This window comes from Choloepus didactylus, chromosome 24 (genome assembly GCF_015220235.1).
Source record: "Choloepus didactylus isolate mChoDid1 chromosome 24, mChoDid1.pri, whole genome shotgun sequence".
In the NCBI taxonomy this organism is placed as follows: domain Eukaryota; kingdom Metazoa; phylum Chordata; class Mammalia; order Pilosa; family Megalonychidae; genus Choloepus; species Choloepus didactylus.
In genome coordinates, this window is record NC_051330.1 from 9,251,384 (window position 1) to 9,275,985 (window position 24,602).

Consider the following 24,602-nt stretch of genomic DNA (forward strand, 5'->3'; position numbering starts at 1 on the left):
AATTACATCTTCCTGGAGAAATTGGGTTCTGGGAAAGCTTTGAGAGGAGGCAGTATCTGAGCTGGGTCTTGAAGGATTTTGCTAGGCAGAGTTAAGGTAGGAGGAGAGGGCAGAGGGCACTAAAGGTAGAGGTAGAGGAAAAGTCTGAGCAGAAGTGCAGAGAAGGCCCTAAGATGGAGCTTAGAATGCCTGGAAGGTAAGATGGGTCAGAGGGGACAGAGGACCCAGGGGAGATACATGTGGAGGTCACCTGTTAGTTGCATCTGATTGCAAAAGCCTTGAGGCTGTACCAGAGAATTTGGACATGCTCTGATTTGTTTCCTAAACAGGTTCTACTGTTAGCATAACTTGGAGGTGCAGAAAAACATGGGAAAGAGGCCATTTAAGAGGCAAGTGTGATGATCCTTAGGACAGTGGCAGAGAGAATAGGGAGAAGGAGTAGAATTTTGAGGAAAAACTGATAGGACTTAGCTATGATTTCAATATGGGATGTGAGGGAGAGGAAGGAGCCAAAAACAACCCTGAGGTTTAAAGAAGAATTAGTTTAGTCTGGGAAACATTTGTCTTGATATGATAGCAGAATATCTTGTTGGAGTGTCCCAAAAGCAATAAAAATGCTTGGTCTGGGGCCCAAGACAGAGGCTGGTGTGCAAATAGAAATGTGAGAGGCATCTTTTTAGTTGATGTTGAAACCACAGAAGTGGATGAAGTTCTTTGGGAGAAAAAGCAGAAAAGATTGTGAATACAGCAAGGAACCCTGGGAAGCACCAACACTGAAGGGCTGGGAAGAAGACGGGATAACTTTGAAGGAGACAGAAAACAATATGTAGGGATATTGGGAGATTCCAAGGTTGTAGAAACAACTGAGAGTGGTGGTGGTGGTCGGGGAGGAGGGATGTTTGAGGTGGTCTAGAGTGACAAATGCCCTTAAAAGTCTCAGTGTGATGAGACTGGTATCAAACAAAAGCAGTGGGTTCTCAGCCCAATGCTCATATGAACAGTCAGTCCATGACACCAGGGTTTCAAAGATAGAAAGAGTTTAATGCTACATGTGACACAGGAGAGCAGATGGCCTTTTGGCCCCTAAATCTGTCTCCCCGAGTCTAAGGAGTTCAGGGTTTTTATGGATTCAAACAAGGGAGGGAGGTAGCTGGAGCTGTTACCATTGCAATCCTAAATATACACGAGGGTGAGACCAGTTGAGTTTCAGTAATTTCAGATATTAACTTTTGCCTATTCTACAATATTGAAAGAAAAATATTAATATAATGATTCCATAATCATAATCATTTGTTAATTCTTAATTTCTCCATTACAAGACTGGAAAACAAGGTGACCCAGAGACTGTTGACCACTTGAGAGACCAATTTTGGTGGAGCGGTAGTGCAAGCTGGAAAGCCAACTTGCAGTGGATTGAGAATTGAGCAGGAGGTGTGGAAAGAGAAATGGTTTAATCGAGGCCATGGCTGGCTTGCTGCTGTCTCTAAAGTTTCTGTTAACTTGGCACCATTTGTGTGATTCCCAGCCAAGTTCCCGGGTTTCTGTCAAGATGTCGAGACTGGTGATCAGCACAGGCATTTGTTTTCTAAACACTTGCCCTCACAGTTTCCTTCCCACCACTGTGAGGCCATGTGGCATGCTGGAAGCTACTGGCCTAAGAAGCTACTGGCCAAGAACCCTTGGGTTCTTGTTTGGATGTATGCAGAGGCCTTGGCTTTCTCATCTATATAATGACAGTGTTCTAGAGCAGGGCTCAGCAATTTTTTTCTGTAAAGGGCCAGACAGCAAATATGTTGTTCTCTGTGGGCTATGTAGTCCCTGTTGCTATTCACATTTACTGCTGTAGCAGGGAGGCAGCCATAGAAAACACATGGATGAATGAACTTGGCCGTGTGTTAATAAAACTTTATTTACAAACATGGGCCATGAGCCTGATTTGGCCTGTGGTCTGTGCTTTGCTTCCTGTAAACTATAGCCTATGCTGTCCTGGAAAAAAAACATAGAAAAGGGCATTTTCTGCCTCTTAATGATTTCTAGGCCCTTTATTATCTTTTTCTCCTCACATGGGGCTGAATTACTGTGCCTTCTCCAGCAAGAGCAAGCCCTCAAGTTTGTCCTTTGATACCTCCCTCTGGTATCCCTATGTAGACATTCCCTAAAGTTCTTGGTTCTCAGAGAATCCAGTAGCCTTCAGGAATTAAAGCCCAGAAGTTTATGTAAAGCACAAATCATGCATTTGTAATATGGAGAAAAGGTCTCATTATTCTGATCACAGCTTTCTTGCAGTGTTTTTCATGTCTCCTTTCTTTAAGAAAGGCCATGTTACCGTAAACAAAAAACAACAACAAAAAAAAAAAAAAATAGGAAAGGAGAACAATGGACTAAAGGAAAAAGAACATGTCACCCTCAAATAATTATCTGGAATTTCTGAGCTTTGTCCTCACAGTAAAGCCCCTTGCAAAGGTCCATTCTCCATAGAGTACAATATGTTCATTGCATAATGTCAGCAGTTCCCCAGTTCATGCTCTCCCAGAAGGTTCTGGGCAACGTGCCAGCTCTGGACACACACAGATTTCAGTATAAAGGCATATGACCTTTTCCACACAGTGCCCTTCTCTTCTTGCTCAAGGGCCATGTCACTGTTCTATTGGACTTCTCCATATTGTCCCTGTCCCCAAGGGCAGATGGTGGGAAGAGAACTGGATAGTTAGTGGAGAAAAGGTGAGTCTTTCCCACATTATTTAGCACACAATCAGCTAATGAGACTGGCTTGGACAAGTACTTTAATAATTCAAAGTGCCCCAGAGAGTGTTCCTCATGCAGTAACCTAGTCTGAGAGTTCGGGTGGTAATTACAATACTAGAGGGAATGAATAGTCACCATGAAATGAGAGCAGGCAACAGTGATTGAGGCTTTCACATGGTACTTAATAAGCTTTATTAAAATGTTGAAATATCATGAGGTTGGGAGAAGGTGTTAGTTTAGCCAATAGGGCAAGTAGCTTGATTATAAGAAATAAAGCTTAGATGTAAATTAATACTCATCTGGACGGACATATATTCACAATGAGGACCTTCTGAGATGTGTGCTAGAACTGGTTTCACCATTTGTTTTAGTTTCCTAAACTGCTCAAGCAAAAACCATGCAATGGGTTGGGTTTAAACACGGGATTTATTGGCTCATGGTTTTGAGGCTAGAAAAGTCCATTTAAAGGTGTTATTGAGGTGATGCTTTTCTCCCTAAGACTGGAGTTCTGGGACTGGCTGCTGGTGATCTTGGCCCTGGGCTCCCCTGTCACATGGCAATGCATATGGCGGCCTCTCCTGGCCTCTCCCTTCTCTTCTAGGTTCTGTTGACTTCCAACTCCTAGTTGTTCCCTCTATGGCTCTCTCTTGGTGTCTGAATTTCATTCTGCTTATAAAGGACTCTAGTAATAGGATTAAGACCCATCCTGAGTGAGGTGGGTCACACATTAACTGAAGTAGCCTCATCGAAAGATCCTACTCACAGTGGGTCCCCCCACCAGAAATGTATTAAGTTTAAGAACACGTTTTTCTGGTATACATGGCTCCAAACCACCACACCATTTTTGCAAACAATTTGGAAGAGGGCTGACTTTGGAAAACCTCACGGTTTCAGTAACGGGTAGTTGTACCATGCAGTGACACGGCTTGCTCACTGCCGTTGTTTACACAAAGGTTCCCATTGACTATAAGAGAATGAAATAATATTAGACAAGGTTAGTGTAACTAAGAAAAGAGATGAAATAGTTCAAATCATCTTTGACGATGACAGGTCTAAGCTATTAAAATTAAAATCTACTCTGAAAGATTCTGATTATCACCAGGAAAAAAGGCAAAGTTTGTTGCTATTCTAGAAATAAAAAATGTTGATACCCAAAACACTTGGTGAAATCATCTTCATTACCGCTAGAAGAAAAATAGTGGAGAAATAAAGATGTTACAAAGGGCACTTAGTCATTAAGGGAATGGAAGGGTTTCTATGCAAAGAAAAAGTAAAGATAAATAGACATTAGTACTCAGTCTAGAGCAAAGGAGGTTTATCAACTAATATAATGTGTGGATTGTAGAGAGAGAGACATGGTCATTAAATTTTGAAATAAAGAGAGTAAGTGATGTCCTTTCAAGGGTGAAATGAATAGTTTTCTTTCAAATGTGTTCACACAGAGAACCAACACACGTGAGTCAGAATGCAAATATTGTAAAAGGGTAAGGAATGAAAAATCTTCCTCTCACCTCTGTCCATCGGGCACCCAATTCTCCTCCCTGTATAGACAACTCATGTCTTTATTCCTTGCACATATATTCTGAAATATTTAATGCACATATAAACAAACATATCTTTATAGTCCTCCTTATAAAAAACATAAGGTAGGTGAATGCACAACTATATGATGATACTGGGAGCCAGTGACTGTATACTTTGGATGGATTGTCTGGTGTGTGAATATATCTCAATAAATTTGCATTATATTAAAAACAAATGGTAGCACACAAAGACACACTGATCTGCACCTTGATTTTTTTCACTTAACCGTTTATCTTGGAGGATATTTCCATCTTAGTATATAAACGAGCTTCCTTTTCTACTTTTTTCAAATGCACAATATTCCATTGCAGTTAGGATATACTCTAAGATATGTACCGGTTTCTACGAAGAACTTTTAGATAAATAGGTTTGGAATAAACAAAGAGCATAGCACATGGTAACCTTATGAGACTCATTACCCTGAGAAGTGAAACTGGCTGTGTGTAGAAATTGCTTCAAGGGGTTGGAATGAGAGAAACAGCCCATCGCCAAGGATCTAAAGGACATCTGAGGTCTCTCTCTAATTGTCCTTTCTGTCACTACAAACCATGCTGTCCTGTTATAGTAGGTTTTAAGTTAAAGCCTGGAAATCACAAGAACCAACAATGTTTGAGAGAATCCAGTTTGACATTTGAGATCATGAACAGTTTTAGCAAAACTGTTCCAGTTTGCTAAAGCTGCCAGAAATGCAATATATCAGAAATGGATTGGCTTTTACAATGGGTGTGTGGGGGCGGGGGTTATTGGTTCACAAATTTTCAGTTCTAAGGCCATGAAAATGTCCAATTAAGGCATCAACAGGATGATACCTCCTCGGAGGAAAAGGCTGATGGCATCTGGAACACCTCTGTCAGCTGGGAAGGTGCATGGCTGGTGTCTGCTGTTCCTTTGTACCCGATTGCATTGCTTTCAGCTTCTGATGCCAGTGGCTTTCTCCTTGAGCATCTGTGGGTTCTCACTTAGCTTCTCTGGGGCAAACTCTGGAATTCATCTCTTAGCTTCGCATCTCCAAAAGTCTTTCTGTCTGCATCTCCAAGTGTCTGGGTCTGGGTTGACTCTCAGCTCTCTTAAGGACTCCAGTGAACTAATTAAGACACACCTGGAATGGGTGGGGTCACGTCTCCATGGAAATAATCTAATCAAAAGATCCCACCCACAATAGTCTGCAAAACCATCTTCCTGGGGCTACATATAGTTTCAAACCAGCACAGCATCTGAAATCTGGATCAGAAATTAATCCTCAATCTTGAGAGAGGGAAGTGGTAACTGAAATAAATAGATACAGAGTATGCAGTCCCTCCTGGATTCTGTTAACATGAAAGCCTCTTGTCCTTTATTTTCCTCATAGGAAGTGGCATACTGGCCGTCTTGCTGATAGCTGTCTTTCTTGAACCAATTAAAGATGTTCAACAGGAAGGCAAAGAGGAGAAGAAACCACAACATATGTGGTCCACTTTGTTGGCAACTTTCAAGCTGCTCAAAGATAAACGCTTGCGTCTCCTGATTCTGCTGCCGATGTACAGCGGATTAGAACAAGGATTCCTTGCTGGCGAATATACAAGGGTATGAGGGAAAGTAAAAAGTGAATAGTGCATTTAACACGCAGTGCTATTTTCTCTATCTGCCTATTGAAGACAACAACAATGTCTTCGGGGCCATCTATCCAGAGTCCCAAGTGGTGGGAATTGTGACTCCTTGGCTTTCCAAGGTCTTTCTCAACCTTAGGATAGCTGAGTATATGATTCAAGATACCTTCCAAATGATTTCCAATCCAGTGAGCTCTGAGTTCTTATCTCAAAAGATAACCCACTGGATGTGTGTCTTCATGGGACAAACTATTCTTGAATCACCACATATAATATTTATTTGTGCTTTGCTTGCCTCTAACTCTTACCATGTTCTCCTTTTAGAGTGAAAAATAGGGGAAAAACATTTAAATACATAAATAGCACTGAAATTCCTTTTCACTAGAATGTTCAAGTAATGCATTACAATTTAGAAACTAAGGTGGCCCTCAGGCATTGTTTTGCCTCCCTACTCATGATCCCCTTCTTTCTTTAGATGATCCTCTGTCCAGGATCTGCCTGCTTGCTTTCTGCATAACCGAGAAGCCCCTCTTTGGGGACTACTAGCACAGCCCAGAAATGCTGGACAAGCAGAGTCCCCTGTATCCTCCGGAAGTCCACACCCACAGAACTGCATGGGGCTCTTCCCACCTTCCAACAGGGAGATTCTCAATAAGTCTCTCTCTCATTCACCTGTGGAGAACTATCCTATCCTAGATGGTGTGGAAGAGTCCCACATAGTGTGGCGTTAGTCCTCAAAGCCTATTTCCTCACTTGGTGAGAGCTGAGACTCTTTGCAGAAAGCATTGGATACAAAGGGGTGCATTGTGGAGAGCTGAGCCTGGAGGTCATGGAGACACAGAGCAAAGGTTGGAGCAGTCAAAGCCTGCCCCATTGGCCCTCACTCCTGTCACTCTTAACAAGCCTTGCCCCCTCCCTAATCACGGAACCCTGTAACCCCACATAGGTCTTATCTTTCAGGGCTTTTCAATTCTCTTGCAGGTAGGGTTGCCAAAGTAGCAAGATAAAAAAGAACGGATCCCATTGAAATTTAAATTCCAGGTAAACAAAAAATGCATTTAAGTATAGGTATGTCCATGCAATGTTTGTGCGTCCTGTATTTCATCTGGCAACCCTACTCCTAGGACAGTCTTGATGGAGAGTCTTAGAGGTTCAGAAGAGTAAAAGCAAAAGGACAAAATAGTCCACTGGTGTTTTTGCATGAGGCCCCTGTCAGGCTTGTCATTGGCAACCCCTGACCTGGCTTCAGCCACAGTCTCTGCCATCAGGATTTTGCAGGTGCCTGATGGTGCCCAGCACCCTTCCCCTGTGCTTCTGTTCTTGAATTTTCTCTAGTGATAGGAATGTGGTGGAGATGAGGATGAGAAAACGAGAGCTGGAGCCAGTAGCACAAGTCTGCCCTATATCCCTGATTGAGTTCTGCTCAGTATTTTAGTGTGATTCAGGACCACTTTTCCCTTTTCTCATCCCTTCTGAGAGTCCCTTCATTTTCTTTCTATCTTCTTTTAATTGCCATATGTCTAATAGGAAATGATCAATCCAATCAAGAATAGCTTGTATTAGTCCCTGAAGTGTATACCACAATATATAGCAAAAAATGTATGGAGAAGAATTGTGTCCAAACGTATGTCCAAACCATTCTTTTTTGTTCCTACCCAAGAGATGATTTTTCTTACAAAGGTCAAGCATGTTCTCATACACTGGGAGCAAGAAAGTCTAGACAAGGGTTTCGGGACCAATTAGCAAGTGTGCTGTCACACAGCAGAAAGCATTTTAGCGTAAATTAAATTCTCATGTCAAAATTTCTAACCACAAAACTGCAGTTTCAGACTTGAGCCCTTAAGGAGGATGGAGGTGGGCATCGTGTAACCCTGCCCTGTGCTTCTTTTCCTGCCAGTCGTACACCACCTGCACCCTGGGCATCCAGTTCATCGGTTACGTGATGATCTGTTTCTCAGCCACCAACTCTCTGTGCTCCGTGCTGTATGGAAAGCTCTCCCAGTACACTGGCAGGCTGGCTCTCTATATTCTGGGTAGGTAGTGATGTCTGACAGATTTCAGCCAAAATCATGGTCATTTGCAATAAAGACAGTATGTGCGAGCTCATAGAATTGATGGGAGGGCTGCACAAGTGTCTGTGAAAATGCTTTGAAATCACTAAAGCCCAATACAAACCCATTCTTTCCTTCCTTCCTTCATTGGATCAACAAGCTGGGGTGGGTTGGCTGCCATCTCTGTGCCACGTTCTGGGCAGGCACTGTGGATGGAGTGAACAAGGCATGACACGTGCTGACAAGGACCTTACTTTCCAGTGGGCGTGTAAATGCAGTGTGATTCCCACTGTGACTGGGGAAAGCACAGGGTTTTCTGGAGGCAGGTCCATAGTGGCATTATTCACAATTGCCAAAAGATGGAAGGAGCCCATGTCCATCAACCAATGAATGGATAAACAAAATGTGGTATATATATATATATATGATGGAATATTATTCAGCTGTATGAAGTCCTGATACACGCAACAACATGGATGAACCTTGAGGACATTATACTGAGTTAAATAAGCTAGACACAAAAGGACAAATATTGTATGATCTCATGGATATGCACTAATAATAAGCAAACTCATAGAGTTAGAATCTGGAATAAAGGTTACCAGGAGATAGAATGGTGACAGTTAAACCAGCCATAGGGTTCGGGGGTGAGGCAGGGCATCCAGAAGGTTCCTGAAGGAGGTATCCTCAAAGCCCAATAGACATTGTCTCTGCTTGAGTTCACGGTGGGCTGTATTCACAATTCTCTACTTACGTAGTGCATAAAGACTAAACGTCTGAAGCTGATGGGATCCATTCTAAACACATCTCCCCTTCCACTTTTCTTGGGCAGTGGGATGGGGGGAGAGACAGGAATCATAAATAATGTTAATAATAAGAAATAAGGGTGGTAACAAGAACAGTTACTTCGTTCCCCAGTCCAGGTTTAGAGAGTATGTAGAGATGCAGCAAAAAAAAAATGGGAAAAGGACAAACGTTTAATCAGCCCTACCAAGGCCCAAGTGATTTGCATATGTTTTACCTTGTTTTGTTTTTTTTTTCAAAAAGCAATTTAATTGAGATAGATTCATGTACCATACAATCCATCCAAAGTGTAAATCAATGGCTTTTAGTAATTCAGAATTGTGTGTTCATCACTATAATCGATTTTAGAACATTTTAATTACCCCAGAAAGAAAGGCCCCAGACCCCTTAGCAGTCCCCTCTCAATCCCTCTATCCTTCCCCAGCCCTACATGACCACTAATCTATTTGTGTCTATATATTTATGTATATTTACATTTTATGTCAATAGAATCATACAGTATGAAGTTATTTGAGTCCGGTTTCTTCTACTTAGCATAATATTTTTTATTATTATTTTTAATTAGAAAAGTTATAGGTTTATAGGAAAGTAATGTAAAAAATACAATGTTCCCATATACCCCACTATTGTTGACACTTTGCATTGATGTGGTATCTTTGTTACAATTAATGAAAGAATGTTAAAAGAGTACTATTAACGCTAGTCCATAGTTTACGTTAGATGTATTTTCCCCATATACCACCCAATTTGAACACCTTGTTTTAGTGTCATACATTTGTTATAATTCGTGAAAGAGCGTTCTTATACTTCTACTATTAACCCCAGTCCATCGTACGCAACAGAGTTCACTGTGTTATTCAGTCTTAGGGTTTATCTTCTTTCATTCCAGTTAACAATTATAACCCAAAACTTCCCCTTCAGCCACACTCAAATATGTAATTCAGCACTGCTATTGACACTCAAAATAATGTGTTTCCATCACCACCATCCATTTCCAAACCTTTACAATCAACCTAAATAAAACTTCTGTGTAAATTAAGCATCAGCTCTCTATTCTCTACCACCACCATTCTATCTCCTGGGAACCTTTATTCTAGATTCTGACTCTATGAGTTTGCTTGTTATAATTAGTGCATATCCGTGAGATCATACAGTATTTGTCCTTTTGTGTCTGGCTTATAATGTCAGCATAATGTCCTCAAGGTTCATCCATGTTGTTGCATGCACTAGGACTTCATAAAGCTGAATAATATTCCATCATTCCATCATATATATATATATATTACACACACACACACGTATATACACACACACACACACACACACCACATTTTGTTTATCCATTCATTGGTTAATGGACACTTGGTTTGCTTCCATCTTTTGGCAATTGTGAATAATGGCACTAGGAACATTGGAGTTTAAATATCTGTTCAAGTCCCTGCTTTCAGTTCTTCTGGTTATATACCAAGTAGCAGGTTGTTGGGTCATACTGTAATTCTGTATTTAGCTTCCTGAGTAACTGCCAGACTCTTCCACAGCGCTGTACCGGTTTACATTCCCACCTGCTATGAATGCGTGTTCCTATTTCTCCACATCCTAACACTTGCAATTTTCTGTTTCTTTATTTAAATAGTAGCCATTTTAGTGGGTGTGAAATGGTTATCTCATTGTGGTTTTGATTTGCATTTCCCTAATAGCTAGGTGATGATTTTTAGCCGTTTGTATATCGTCTTTGGAAAAATGCCTATTCAAGTCTTTTGCCCATTTTTAAATTGTGCTTTTTTGTCTTTTTTTTTTTTTTTTTTTTGAGTTGTAGGATTTCTTTTTATATTTTGGATATTAAACACTTATCAGATACATGGTTTCCAAATATTTTCTCGCATTGAGTAAGTTGCTTTTCTCTTCTGTGACAAAGTCCTTTTTTGCACAAATTGTCGTTTTGAGGAGGTCCCATTTACCTATTTTTCCTTTTATTGCTTTTTCTTTGGCTGCAAAGTCTACAAAACGATTGCCTAACACAAGACCCTGAATATGCTTCCCTCCATATTCTTTTAGGAGTTTTATAGTCCTGACTTTTATATATTGATCTTTGATCCATTTGGCGTTAGTTTTTGTATATGGTGTAAGATGGGGCTCCACTTTCATTCTTTGCATATGGATATCCAGTTCACCAGCAGCATTTGTTGAAGAAAGTATTCTTTTCCAAATGAGTCGACTTGGTAGCCTTGTCAAAAATCAATTGGATGTAGATATGAGGGTCTATTTCTGAACTTTCAATTCAACTCCATTGGTCTACATATCTATCCTTGTGCAAGTACCATGCAGTTTTGACCACTATAGCTTTGTATTATGCTTTAAAGTCAGGAATTGTGAGCCCTCCATCTTTGTTCTTTGTCAAGATGCTTTTGGCGTTTAGGCCCTTTATTTTTCCAAATAAATTTGACAATGGGTTTTTTCCATTTCTGCAAAGTAGGCTGCTAGAATTTTGATTGAGATTGCACTGAATCTGTAAATCACTTTGGGTAGAACTGACATCCTAATGATATTTAGTCTTCTAGTCTATGAACACAGAAAGGCTTTCCATTTATTTAGATCTTCTTTGATTTCTTTTAGAAAGGTTTTGTAGTTTTCTGTGTATGAGTCCTTTACATCCATGGTTAAATTTATTCCCGGATATTTGAATCTTTTAGTTGCTATTGTAAATGCGTTTTTTTTTTTGTTTTTTTTTTTTGTAGATTTCCACCTCAGATTGCTCATTACTAGTGTATAGAAACACTACTGATTTTTGTGTGTTGATCTTGTACCCTGCCACTTAGGTGAATTCGTTGATTAGCTCTAGTAGCTTTGTTGTCAATTTTTCAGGGCTTTCTATATGTAGGATCATGTCATCCGCAAATAATTTAATTCTTCCTTTTGAATTTGGATGCCTTTTATTTCTTTTTCTAGCCTAATTTCTCTGGCTAGAACTTCCAGTACAATGCTGAATGATAGTGGTGACAGAAAGCATACTTGTTTTGTTCCAGATCTTAGAGGGAAAGCTTTCAACCTTTCACCACTGAGTAGGATGCTAGCTGTGGGTCTTTCATATATGAACCTTTATCATTTTGAGGAAGTTTCCTTCTATTCCAATTTTTCTTAAGTGTTTTTACCAAGAAAGGATGCTAGATTTTGTTGCAAGCCTTTTCTGTGCCGATTAAGATGATCATGTGTTTTTTCTCCCTTCATTTTGTTGGCATTGGGTATTACATTAATTGATTTTCTTATGTTGAACCCCCTTGCATACCTGGAATAAAACCCACTTGGTCATGGTGTATAATTCTTTTGAAAGAATTTGCCTGTTATTGATTTCCAGCTTCATTCATTTATAGTCAGATGATGCTTTTTTAATTTCAATCTTTCTAAATTTATTGGGACTTTTGTGACTGAACATGTGGTCTATCCTGGAGAATGATCTTTAGAAGAACACAGATCATGCTGATTTAGGGTACAATGTTCTGTATCTGTCTGTTAGGTCTAGTCCCTTTATCATATTATGTAATTTCTCTGCTTTCTTGATGATTGTTCGTCTAGATGTTCTATCTATTGATGAGAGTCGTGTATTTGAAGTCTCCAATTATTATTATACAGGTGTCTATTTCTCCCTTTAGTTTTGCCAGTGTTTGCCTCATGTATTTTGAGGCACCATTGTTAGGTGCAGAAATATTTATGATTGTTATTTCTTTTTGGTGGATTGCCCCTATTATTAATATAAAGTGTTCTTCTGTGTCTCTTATAACAATTTTTGCAGCTTAATGTCCCTCGGAAATCTCTTCAGTTATATTTCATCTCACTGTAGAAAGCATAAACAAATGAACACCCACACATGCTAAAAGAAACTCCCTCACATTTTTAATCACTTCATTAACAGCTGCTTCTACCTCCTGGCTTGATTTCCACATCAGGCCTCTCAAGTAGAAGCTTGAACCTCTTCATTCCATATTCCAAGGGGTAGAGAGGGTGGCATTCTTTAGACTTCTCTTGACCTTTCTGGACCATTGCTCCTTTATCCTCAGGAAAAAATCTCTCCTCTTTCTTGGCTTCTGTGAGTTTGTTTTCCCACCCACCATCCCTCCTCACTGCTGTCCTCCACTGACTTGCTTTCTGGCTGTGCCACCTTCTTCAGGGAGGACTATGGCATTTGTCTCCCAGCATCTTTGATTCACCATTTGTGGAGTCCTTCTCCAGTCTCTACCATCCTCCAGCATTCTCAGCCAGTGGGATCTGTCTTCTTATTTGCTAAATCTCTGGGGAGGCTTTTTCAGGGGAAGTCTTATGTTGCTATGTTGGTGATGTCACTTGATAGGGTTTCTTTTAAAAAGGTAGGTTATTGATGGAGGACTGGTGAGCTGTATATTTTAGTTACTCCTCCAGGAAAGTAGGTAGAAAGCCAGGAACTGCATGGACTGGACACCACAGAGCAATCTGACTTTGGGCATACTTCATACAACACTCATGAAAACGTCGAACTGCTGAGATCAGCGAAATCTGTAAGTTTTTGCAGCCAGGGGACCCACGCCCCTCCCTGCCAGGCTCAGTCCCATGGGAGGAGGGGCTGACAGCTCCGGGAAGGAGAAGGGAGAACTGCAGTTGCAGCCCTTATCAGAAACTCATTCTACTGATCCAAGCTCCAACCATAGATAGACTGAGACCAGACACCAGAGAATCTGAGAGCAGCCAGCCCAGCAGAGAGGAGACAGGCATAGAAAAAAAACAACACGAAAAACTCCAAAATAAAAGCGGAGGATTTTTGGAGTTCTGGTGAACATAGAAAGGGGAAGGGCAGAGGCGCATATGCAAATCCCGAAGAAAGGCTGATCTCTCTGCCCTGTGGACCTTACCTTAATGGCCCTGGTTGCTTTGTCTCTTAGCATTTCAATAACCCATTAGATCTCTGAGGAGGGCCCTTTTTTTTTTTTTTTTTTTTTCTTTTTTTTTTTAATCCTTTTTTCTTTTTCTAAAACAATTACTCTAAGAAGCCCAATACAGAAAGCTTCAAAGTCTTGCAATTTGGACACGTCAAGTCAAGAGCAGAACTAAGAGAGCTCTAAGACAAAAGGCAATAATCCAGTGGCTGAGAAAATTCACTAAACACCACAACTTCCCAAGAAAGGGGGGGTGTCCGCTCATAGCCATCATCCTGGTGGACAGGAAACACTCTTGCCCATCGCCAGCCCCATAGCCCAGAGCTGCCCCAGACAACCCAGTGTGACGGAAGTGCTTCAAATAACAGGCACACACCACAAAACTGGGCGTGGACATTAGCCTTCCCTGCAACCTCAGCTGACTGTCCCAGAGTTGGGAAGGTGGAGCAGTGTGAATTAACAAAGCCCCATTCAGCCATCATTTCAGCAGACTGGGAGCCTCCCTACACAGCCCAGCAGCCCAGAACTGCCCTGGGGGGATGGCACTCACCTGTGACATAGCACAGTCATCCCTCAACAGAGGACCCGGGGTGCACAGCCTGGAAGAGGGGCCCACTTGCAAGTCTCAGGAGCCACACGCCAATACCAAGGACTTGTGGGTCAGTGGCAGAGACAAACTGTGGCAGGACTGAACTGAAGGATTAGACTATTGCAGAAGCTTTAAAACTCTAGGATCACCAGGGAGATTTGATTGTTAGGGCCACCCCACCTCCCCGACTGCCCAGAAACACGCCCCACATACAGGGCAGGCAACACCAACTACACACGCAAGCTTGGTACACCAATTGGGCCCCACAAGACTCACTCCCCCACTCACCAAAAAGGCTAAGCAGGGGAGAACTGGCTTGTGGAGAACAGGTGGCTCGTGGACGCCACCTGCTGGTTAGTTAGAGAAAGTGTACTCCACGAAGCTGTAGATCTGATAAATTAGAGATAAGGACTTCAATAGGTCTACAAACCCTAAAAGAACCCTATCAAGTTCAGCAAATTCCACGAGGCCAAAAACAACAGAAAATTATAAAGCATATGAAAAAACCAGACAATATGGATAACCCAAGCCCAAGCACCCAAATCAAAAGACCAGAAGAGACACAGCACCTAGAGCAGCTACTCAAAGAACTAAAGATGAACAATGAGACCATAGTACGGGATATAAAGGAAATCAAGAAGACTCTAGAAGAGCATAAAGAAGACATTGCAAGACTAAATAAAAAAATGGACGATCTTATGGAAATTAAAGAAACTGTTGACCAAATTAAAAAGATTCTGGACACTCATAGTACAAGACTAGAGGAAGTTGAACAATGAATCAGTGACCTGGAAGATGACAGAATGGAAAATGAAAGCATAAAAGAAAGAATGGGGAAAAAAATTGAAAAAATCGAAATGGACCTCAGGGATATGATAGATAATATGAAACGTCCAAATATAAGACTCATTGGTGTCCCAGAAGGGGAAGAAAAGGGTAAAGGTCTAGGAAGAGTATTCAAAGAAATCTTTGGGGAAAACTTCCCAAATCTTCTAAACAACATAAATACACAAATCATAAATGCTCAGCGAACTCCAAATAGAATAAATCCAAATAAACCCACTCCGAGACATATACTGATCACACTGTCAAACACAGAAGAGAAGGAGCAAGTTCTGAAAGCAGCAAGAGAAAAGCAATTCACCACATACAAAGGAAACAGCATAAGACTAAGTAGTGACTACTCAGCAGCCACCATGGAGGCGAGAAGGCAGTGGCACGATATATTTAAAATTCTGAGTGAGAAAAATTTCCAGCCAAGAATACTTTATCCAGCAAAGCTCTCCTTCAAATTTGAGGGAGAGCTTAAATTTTTCACAGACAAACAAATGCTGAGAGAATTTGCTAACAAGAGACCTGCCCTACTGGAGATACTAAAGGGAGCCCTACAGACAGAGAAACAAAGACAGGACAGAGAGACTTGGAGAAAGGTTCAGTACTAAAGAAATTCGGTATGGGTACAATAAAGGATATTAATAGAGAGAGGGGAAAAATATGGCAAACATAAACCAAAGGATAAGATGGCTGATTCAAGAAATGCCTTCACGGTTATAACGTTGAATGTAAATGGATTAAACTCCCCAATTAAAAGATATAGATTCGCAGAATGGATCAAAAAAAATGAACCATCAATATGTTGCATACAAGAGACTCATCTTAGACACAGGGACACAAAGAAACTGAAAGTGAAAGGATGGAAAAAAATATTTCATGCAAGCTACAGCCAAAAGAAAGCAGGTGTAGCAATATTAATCTCAGATAAAATAGACTTCAAATGCAGGGATGTTTTGAGAGACAAAGAAGGCCACTACATACTAATAAAAGGGGCAATTCAGCAAGAAGAAATAACAATCGTAAATGTCTATGCACCCAATCAAGGTGCCACAAAATACATGAGACAAACACTGGCAAAACTAAAGGAAGCAATTGATGTTTCCACAATAATTGTGGGAGACTTCAACACATCACTCTCTCCTATAGATAGATCAACCAGACAGAAGACCAATAAGGAAATTGAAAACCTAAACAATCTGATAAATGAATTAGATTTAACAGACATCTACAGGACATTACATCCCAAATCACCAGGATACACATACTTTTCTAGTGCTCACGGAACTTTCTCCAGAATAGATCATATGCTGGGACATAAAACAAGCCTCAATAAATTTAAAAAGATTGAAATTATTCAAAGCACATTCTCTGACCACAATGGAATACAATTAGAAGTCAATAACCGTCAGAGACTTAGAAAATTCACAAATACCTGGAGGTTAAACAACACACTCCTAAACAATCAGTGGGTTAAAGAAGAAATAGCAAGAGAAATTGCTAAATATATAGAGACGAATGAAAATGAGAACACAACATACCAAAACCTATGGGATGCAGCAAAAGCAGTGCTGAGGGGGAAATTTATAGCACTAAATGCATATATTAAAAAGGAAGAAAGAGCCAAAATCAAAGAACTAATGGATCAACTGAAGAAGCTAGAAAATGAACAGCAAACCAATCCTAAACCAAGTAGAAGAAAAGAAATAACAAGGATTAAAGCAGAAATAAATGACATAGAGAACAAAAAAACAATAGAGAGGATAAATATCACCAAAAGTTGGTTCTTTGAGAAGATCAACAAGATTGACAAGCCCCTAGCTAGACTGACAAAATCAAAAAGAGAGAAGACCCATATAAACAAAATAATGAATGAAAAAGGTGACATAACTGCAGATCCTGAAGAAATTAAAAAAATTATAAGAGGATATTATGAACAACTGTATGGCAACAAACTGGATAATGTAGAAGAAATGGACAATTTCCTGGAAACATATGAACAACCTAGACTGAACAGAGAAGAAATAGAAGACCTCAACCAACCCATCAGAAGCAAAGAGATCCAATCAGTCATCAAAAATCTTCCCACAAATACATGCCCAGGGCCAGATGGCTTCACAGGGGAATTCTACCAAACTTTCCAGAAAGAACTGACACCAATCTTACTCAAACTCTTTCAAAACATTGAAGAAAATGGAACACTACCTAACTCATTTTATGAAGCTAACATCAATCTAATACCAAAACCAGGCAAAGATGCTACAAAAAAGGAAAACTACCGGCCAATCTCCCTAATGAATATAGATGCAAAAATCCTCAACAAAATACTTGCAAATCGAATCCAAAGACACATTAAAAAAATCATACACCATGACCAAGTGGGGTTCATTCCAGGCATGCAAGGATGGTTCAACATAAGAAAAACAATCAATGTATTACAACACATTAAAAACTCGAAAGGGAAAAATCAATTGATCATCTCAATAGATGCTGAAAAAGCATTTGACAAAATCCAACATCCCTTTTTGATAAAAACAATTCAAAAGGTAGGAATTGAAGGAAACTTCCTCAACATGATAAAGAGCATATATGAAAAACCCACAGCCAGCATAGTACTCAATGGTGAGAGACTGAAAGCCTTCCCTCTAAGATCAGGAACAAGACAAGGATGCCCGCTGTCACCACTGTTATTCAACATTGTGCTGGAAGTGCTAGCCAGGGCAATCCGGCAAGACAAAGAAATAAAAGGCATCCAAATTGGAAAAGAAGAAGTAAAACTGTCATTGTTTGCAGATGATATGATCTTATATCTAGAAAACCCTGAGAAATCGACGATACAGCTACTAGAGCTAATAAACAAATTTAGCAAAGTAGCGGGATACAAGATTAATGCACATAAGTCAGTAATGTTTCTATATGCTAGAAATGAACAAACTGAAGAGACACTCAAGAAAAAGATACCATTTTCAATAGCAACTAAAAAAATCAAGTACCTAGGAATAAACTTAACCAAAGATGTAAAAGACCTATACAAAGAAAACTACGTAACTCTACTAAAAGAAATAGAAGAGGACCTTAAAAGATGGAAAAATATTCCATGTTCATGGATAGGAAGGCTAAATGTCATTAAGATGTCAATTCTACCCAAACTCATCTACAGATTCAATGCAATCCCAATCAAAATTCCAACAACCTACTTTGCAGACTTGGAAAAGCTAGTTATCAAATTTATTTGGAAAGGGAAGATGCCTCGAATTGCTAAAGACACTCTAAAAAAGAAAAACCAAGTGGGAGGACTTACACTCCCTGACTTTGAAGCTTATTATAAAGCCACAGTTGCCAAAACAACATGGTACTGGCACAAAGATAGACATATAGATCAATGGAATCGAACTGAGAATTCAGAGATAGACCCTCAGATCTATGGCCAACTGATCTTTGATAAGGCCCCCAAAGTCACTGAACTGAGTCATAATGGTCTTTTCAACAAATGGGGCTGGGAGACTTGGATATCCATATCCAAAAGAATGAAAGAGGACCCCTACCTCACCCCCTACACAAAAATTAACTCAAAATGGACCAAAGATCTCAATATAAAAGAAAGTACCATAAAACTCCTAGAAGATAATGTAGGAAAACATCTTCAAAACCTTGTATTAGGCGGCCACTTCCTAGACTTTACACCCAAAGCACAAGCAACAAAAGAGAAAATAGATAAATGAGAACTCCTCAAGCTTAGAAGTTTCTGCACCTCAAAGGAATTTCTCAAAAAGGTAAAGAGGCAGCCAACTCAATGGGAAAAAATTTTTGGAAACCATGTATCTGACAAAAGACTGATATCTTGCATATACAAAGAAATCCTACAAGTCAATGACAATAGTACAAACACCCCAATTATAAAATGGGCAAAAGATATGAAAAGACAGTTCTCTGAAGAGGAAATACAAATGGCCAAGAAACACATGAAAAAATGTTCAGCTTCACTAGCTATTAGAGAGATGCAAATTAAGACCACAATGAGATACCATCTAACACCGGTTAGAATGGCTGCCATTAAACAAACAGGAAACTACAAATGCTGGAGGGGATGTGGAGAAATTGGGACTCTTATTCATTGTTGGTGGGACTGTATAATGGTTCAGCCACTCTGGAAGTCAGTCTGGCAGTTCCTTAGAAAACTAGACATAGAGTTACCATTCGATCCAGCGATTGCACTTCTCGGTATATACCCGGAAGATCGGAAAGCAGTGACACGAACAGATATCTGCACACCAATGTTCATAGCAGCATTATCCACAATTGCCAAGAGATGGAAACAACCCAAATGTCCTTCAACAGATGAGTGGATAAATAAAATGTGGTATATACACACGATGGAATACTACGCGGCAGTAAGAAGGAACGCTCTCGCGAAACATATGACAACATGGATGAACCTTGAAGACATAATGCTGAGCGAAATAAGCCAGGCACAAAAAGACAAATATTATATGCTACCACTAATGTGAACTTTGAAAAATGTAAAACAAATGGTTTATAATGTAGAATGTAGGGGAACTAGCAGTAGAGAGCAATTAAGGAAGGGGGAACAATAATCCAAGAACAGATAAGCTATTTAATGTTCTGGGGATGCCCAGGAATGACTATGGTCTGTTAATTTCTGATGGATATAGTAGGAACAAGTTCACAGAAATGTTGCTATATTATGTAACTTTCTTGGGGTAAAGTAGGAACATGTTGGAAGTTAAGCAGTTATCTTAGGTTAGTTGTCTTTTTCTTACTCCCTTGTTATGGTCTCTTTGAAATGTTCTTTTATTGTATGTTTGTTTTCTTTTTAACTTTTTTTTCATACAGTTGATTTAAAAAAGAAGGGAAAGTTAAAAAAAAAAAAAAAGAAAAACAAGGAAAAAAAAAGATGTAGTGCCCCCTTGAGGAGCCTGTGGAGAATGCAGGAGTATTCGCCCACCCCACCTCCATGGTTGCTAACATGACCACAGACATAGGGGACTGGTGGTTTGATGGGTTGAGCCCTCTACCATAAGTTTTACCCTTGGGAAGACGGTTGCTGCAAAGGAGAGGCTAGGCCTCCCTATGGTTGTGCCTAAGAGCCTCCTCCCGAATGCCTCTTTGTTGCTCAGATGTGGCCCTCTCTCTCTGGCTAAGCCAACTTGAAAGGTGAAATCACTGCCCTCCCCCCTACGTGGGATCAGACACCCAGGGGAGTGAATCTCCCTGGCAACGTGGAATATGACTCCCGGGGAGGAATGTAGACCCGGCATCGTGGGACGGAGAACATCTTCTTGACCAAAAGGGGGATGTGAAAGGAAATGAAATAAGCTTCAGTAGCAGAGAGATTCCAAAAGGAGCCGAGAGGTCACTCTGGTGGGCACTCTTACGCACACTTTAGACAACCCTTTTTAGGTTCTAAAGAATTGGGGTAGCTGGTGGTGGATACCTGAAACTGTCAAACTACAGCCCAGAACCCATGAATCTCGAAGACAGTTGTATAAAAATGTAGCTTGTGAGGGGTGACAATGGGATTGGGAAAGCCATAAGGACCACACTCCACTTTGTCTAGTTTATGGATGGAGGAGTAGAAAAATAGGGGAAGGAAACAAACAGACAAAGGTACCCAGTGTTCTTTTGTACTTCAATTGCTCTTTTTCACTCTAATTATTATTCTTGTTATTTTTGTGTGTGTGCTAATCAAGGTGTCAGGGATTGATTTAGGTGATGAATGTACAACTATGTAATGGTACTGTAAACAATCAAAAGTACGATTTGTTTTGTATGACTGCATGGTATGTGAATATATCTCAATAAAATGAAGATTTAAAAAAAAAAAAAAAAAAAAAAAGGTAGGTTATTACTTATAGCTGACACAGCAAGGCTCTTCTGTCTTACCATATGGCCTCTCTTTGCTGTGGAGTCTGATTTAAGCTTACAGTTTTTTAGGCCATGAAAATGTCCAAATCAAGTCATCATCAAAGCCATGATTTCTTCCCAAAGACCAGCTGCCAGACATCCTTGGCTCCTTTGTCACATGGCAAGACACATGGTGGCATCTGCTGGTCTCTTCCTTCTCTTCTGGGTTTCATTGATTTCAGGTCCTTTCTTCCAGGGCTTTCTTATATTTTCCTTTTTTTTTCTTCACAACCATTCTGAGAAGTAGACTCTGCCCACTTTACAAACAAGGAAACTGAGGATTAGAGGATGTGAAGCAGCCATAGCCTTAGGGGATCCAGACTGAACCCATTCTTTCTGACTCCACAGATCTTGTTCTTTCTACTATTCTACAGCTTCTGCAGTATAGTAAAATGTCCTTATTATTATATTCTAGAGATACCATAGTGTCTATCGAAATCATAAGACCAAAAAGTATGACCCATTAGGATCAAGTTCAAAAGTTATGAGCACATGATCATCTGCCTGGGAGGTCCCAATGGCCCTCTGCATTCCTGTTTCCATGATGGTTTGGAAGGTCCAGCTAGCACCTATGGAGACACAGCCTTCTCCAACTCCACTGCCAATCACATGAGGAGCTGGTGCCACGGGGGCTGAAATCCTCCAGTTCACAACTAATGGAAAAGCCCTTCTCTTTCTTACTTTGTCTGAAATCCCATAATTTAGGGGCCTCCTTGGGCCCAAATATCCAACCCAGACAAGACGACACTTTCATTTAAAGACTTGAAGGCACATCACACCTGAGGCTTGGAGATCAGAGCTGAAGAGCAATTTTACACCCAATAGGTGGTCAGTATGGAAAGTATAGATTTAGAGTTGGCCCAGTGCATACACATCAGCTTACAACTGAAAGGTGAAAAAAAAATTGAAAAGTAGCTTTTGGAGTATTTTAAGGAAATTTTATTTAAATCATGGAAGCAAATGATTGAGAAAATAGTTTGTTTAGTGTTAACATATCTAAGACTACAGGACATTCTCAGCCTCAATGACAGTGTCCATTCATTTTCCTTGTGATTTTTCTCCCCTTGAAAACCCACAGGGGCAGGGATACAACTCTCTTGCATAATTGCCCTTTTGCTGTGGAAACCTCACCCGAGTCAGCTGGCTGTGTTCTTCGTATTTCCTGCATTTTGGGGCATGGCTGATGCCGTTTGGCAGACACAAAACAATGGTGAGTTCCAACCTCTAGCACAGAGCCCGTTTTCTTCACAGGTTTCCATAACTTACCCAGGTGTGGGAGGATGAGCTGATGAGGTAAGTAAACATTCATAATACGGTACCATTTTTAAAGTTCCACGGTTAGCTTAGAGCTAGCCCTGGTAGAAGCCAGCAACATTCTCGAGCAAGGAGGGTTGAGATGGGGAACAAAACAGGCAGGCCGAGAGAGCTTCAGGCTCATATTCTGGATCTGGAATATTCTCTCTGGGCACATATTCAGATTTGTGTTGTGAAAGAGAAAACTTACCCCAGGGTTCTTCAGGGCAATGTTCTCCTCAGTATGCATATTGTCCTGCTCAAGTAAAGATGCTGCTTCAACCCTGAGTGGAAGGCTTTCTTTCCTTGTAATGACAATTCCTTCATGGCCTTCCATCATTCATTTCTGAACAAAGCAGTGTGTTCCCAGTGATAAAAAGATGAGCAACCTTGAGGAGCTCACGGTTGAGATGGGAAAGCAGATATATAAAGCTCTGGGCCAAAAGAGCATCACAGATTACTCCAGTAAAAAGTCCATGCAGGGTTCACTGGGACTTCAGAGGTGGAACTGACAATTTTCTTGGAGTTCTAGGTTGTAGGGGCATGTAGAAAATGGGGTGAGGAGGAGAGATCAGGAAAGGCTTTGTCATGGAGGCCATGCTTGGGTCAGGTCTTGGCCCACTGTACTTCAGGCAAAGGGTGCTATGTAGGAAAAGGCCGAGGGTGCCAGAGGAGGTGCTGTGAGCCCCCCAGGGGGACCTGGGACTGGGGTGCAAAATGGGATGGGAGATCCAGGGGTCATGAGACAAAGAGGTAGGCTGGGCCTGGCATGCCTGGTAAGGAGGTGAGTTTTACCACTTTGCAGTAGAAGCAATGGAAAGAGTTTACTCTGGAGATGCGATGGTCAGCTATGTGAGGGTATGGCAGGGATACTGATCCAGGGGCTATTTGCAATAACCCAGGTCTTAAGGGGGCAGAACTTTCAGGATAAAATGCCACAAAAAGGTCCAGTAAAAAGAGGATAGAGAGGAACAACTGGATACAGCAATTGGGGAGCATGGTGATCTTTGCCATGAGGTCCCATGAGATGGTAAGCTTAGAATCTTGATCCAATGATCATTCACTAGATCACTGAAGAGTGAATGGCCAATAAGCAAATACAGACAGAAGAGAGAGGTCACTGTTGGGGGTTGGGAGAGCTGGGCACCTGGCTAAGAGATTGACCTTTTTAAAATTTCTATTATTTATTATTATTATTTTTAGATTCAGAAGTTAAAGTTGGAGTGAAAAGAGAGGAAGAAGGAGAGGAAGGAGCCAGAAAAGGAAGGTTGAAAATATAGGGGAGAGAGAGAAATAAATGGTGCTGCCACAATTTTCACTATAAAAATGGGAGAGAATGGGGGCAGAGAACTCAGGAGGGATCCCCCTTGAGCAGGAGGAGAGTTTCTCCTTTTGAGATGTGGGGGATGTAAGTGAGAGTGAGGGATATACAGAAAACTCTGTTAGCATAAAGAAGAGTTTAGAAAGTTCATGCTGATTAACTTAATTTTCTCATGGAGTAATAGTAATAGTTATGAGAATAACACTTGAGCATTTGCTATCACCAGGTGCCATTAAAGTCCTTTTAACGTGTTGATTTATGCAGCCCTTATAGGTAGGATCTATTCACATCCATATACAGATGAGGAAACTGAACACAGAGGAGTGGAGGAATTTGCCAACGGCAGCACAACCATAAATGACAAAGCTGAGAGTACAGCCCCAGCCCACAGCCTTAGCATTTTATTATACAGTCTCGCTAGGTTGCTGCTGAGAGCAAAGAAGGAAGGGGTGAAAAGTGAATCCTTGGCATAACTGCTGAAGAGTGTGGGAGGGGGTTCTTAGTAGTGACAAGAAAGGAATCAATGGGCACCATTTAAGCCAACCGTGGTTGGAGAGCATGTGTGTTCATTCATTCAGTAGTATGGGGTTGATACGTGGAGCAGGGTGGCTAGGAGGGTGTAACTTTTTGGTGATGGTTGAAAATGGCAGGGATGAGGGCTTAGAACTTTGTCGAGCTTCCAAACAAACCATTTGGGGCTCCAGGGTGATGTCAGAGGCATCTTGTAACCTGCAGGTCTTGGTGAGAAGAGATCAAGGGTTTCCTCTGAGGTGGAACTGAGGACTTGACAGGATGTTCTTGGCTCAAAAGAGACCCTCTTCCCTGAGAGATGTCACTGTTCTGCCCTTATCTGGAAAACCCTTAAAGATTAGAAATTGGTTGGATATAGCAAATCCAGAAACCAGCTGTAAGCCAGTGTTTGCAGGGATGGGATCACTGGTTGCTTCCTCTCCATTGGAATAAAAAAATAGT

General features: G+C 40.8%; 1 protein-coding gene across 2 annotated transcripts in view; it reads left to right on the top strand.

Moving 5' to 3' along the window:
* The window catches only part of UNC93A (unc-93 homolog A), a 66,583-nt gene that overhangs the window by 20,806 nt on the left and 21,175 nt on the right, over positions 1 to 24,602 (top strand). For both annotated transcript variants that reach the window (XM_037817708.1, XM_037817707.1), the window contains 3 exons: positions 5,678 to 5,892; positions 7,813 to 7,948; positions 22,095 to 22,226. In XM_037817708.1, coding sequence (XP_037673636.1) covers positions 5,678 to 5,892; positions 7,813 to 7,948; positions 22,095 to 22,226 — 483 coding nt within the window. The remainder of the gene's footprint in view (positions 1 to 5,677; positions 5,893 to 7,812; positions 7,949 to 22,094; positions 22,227 to 24,602) is intronic.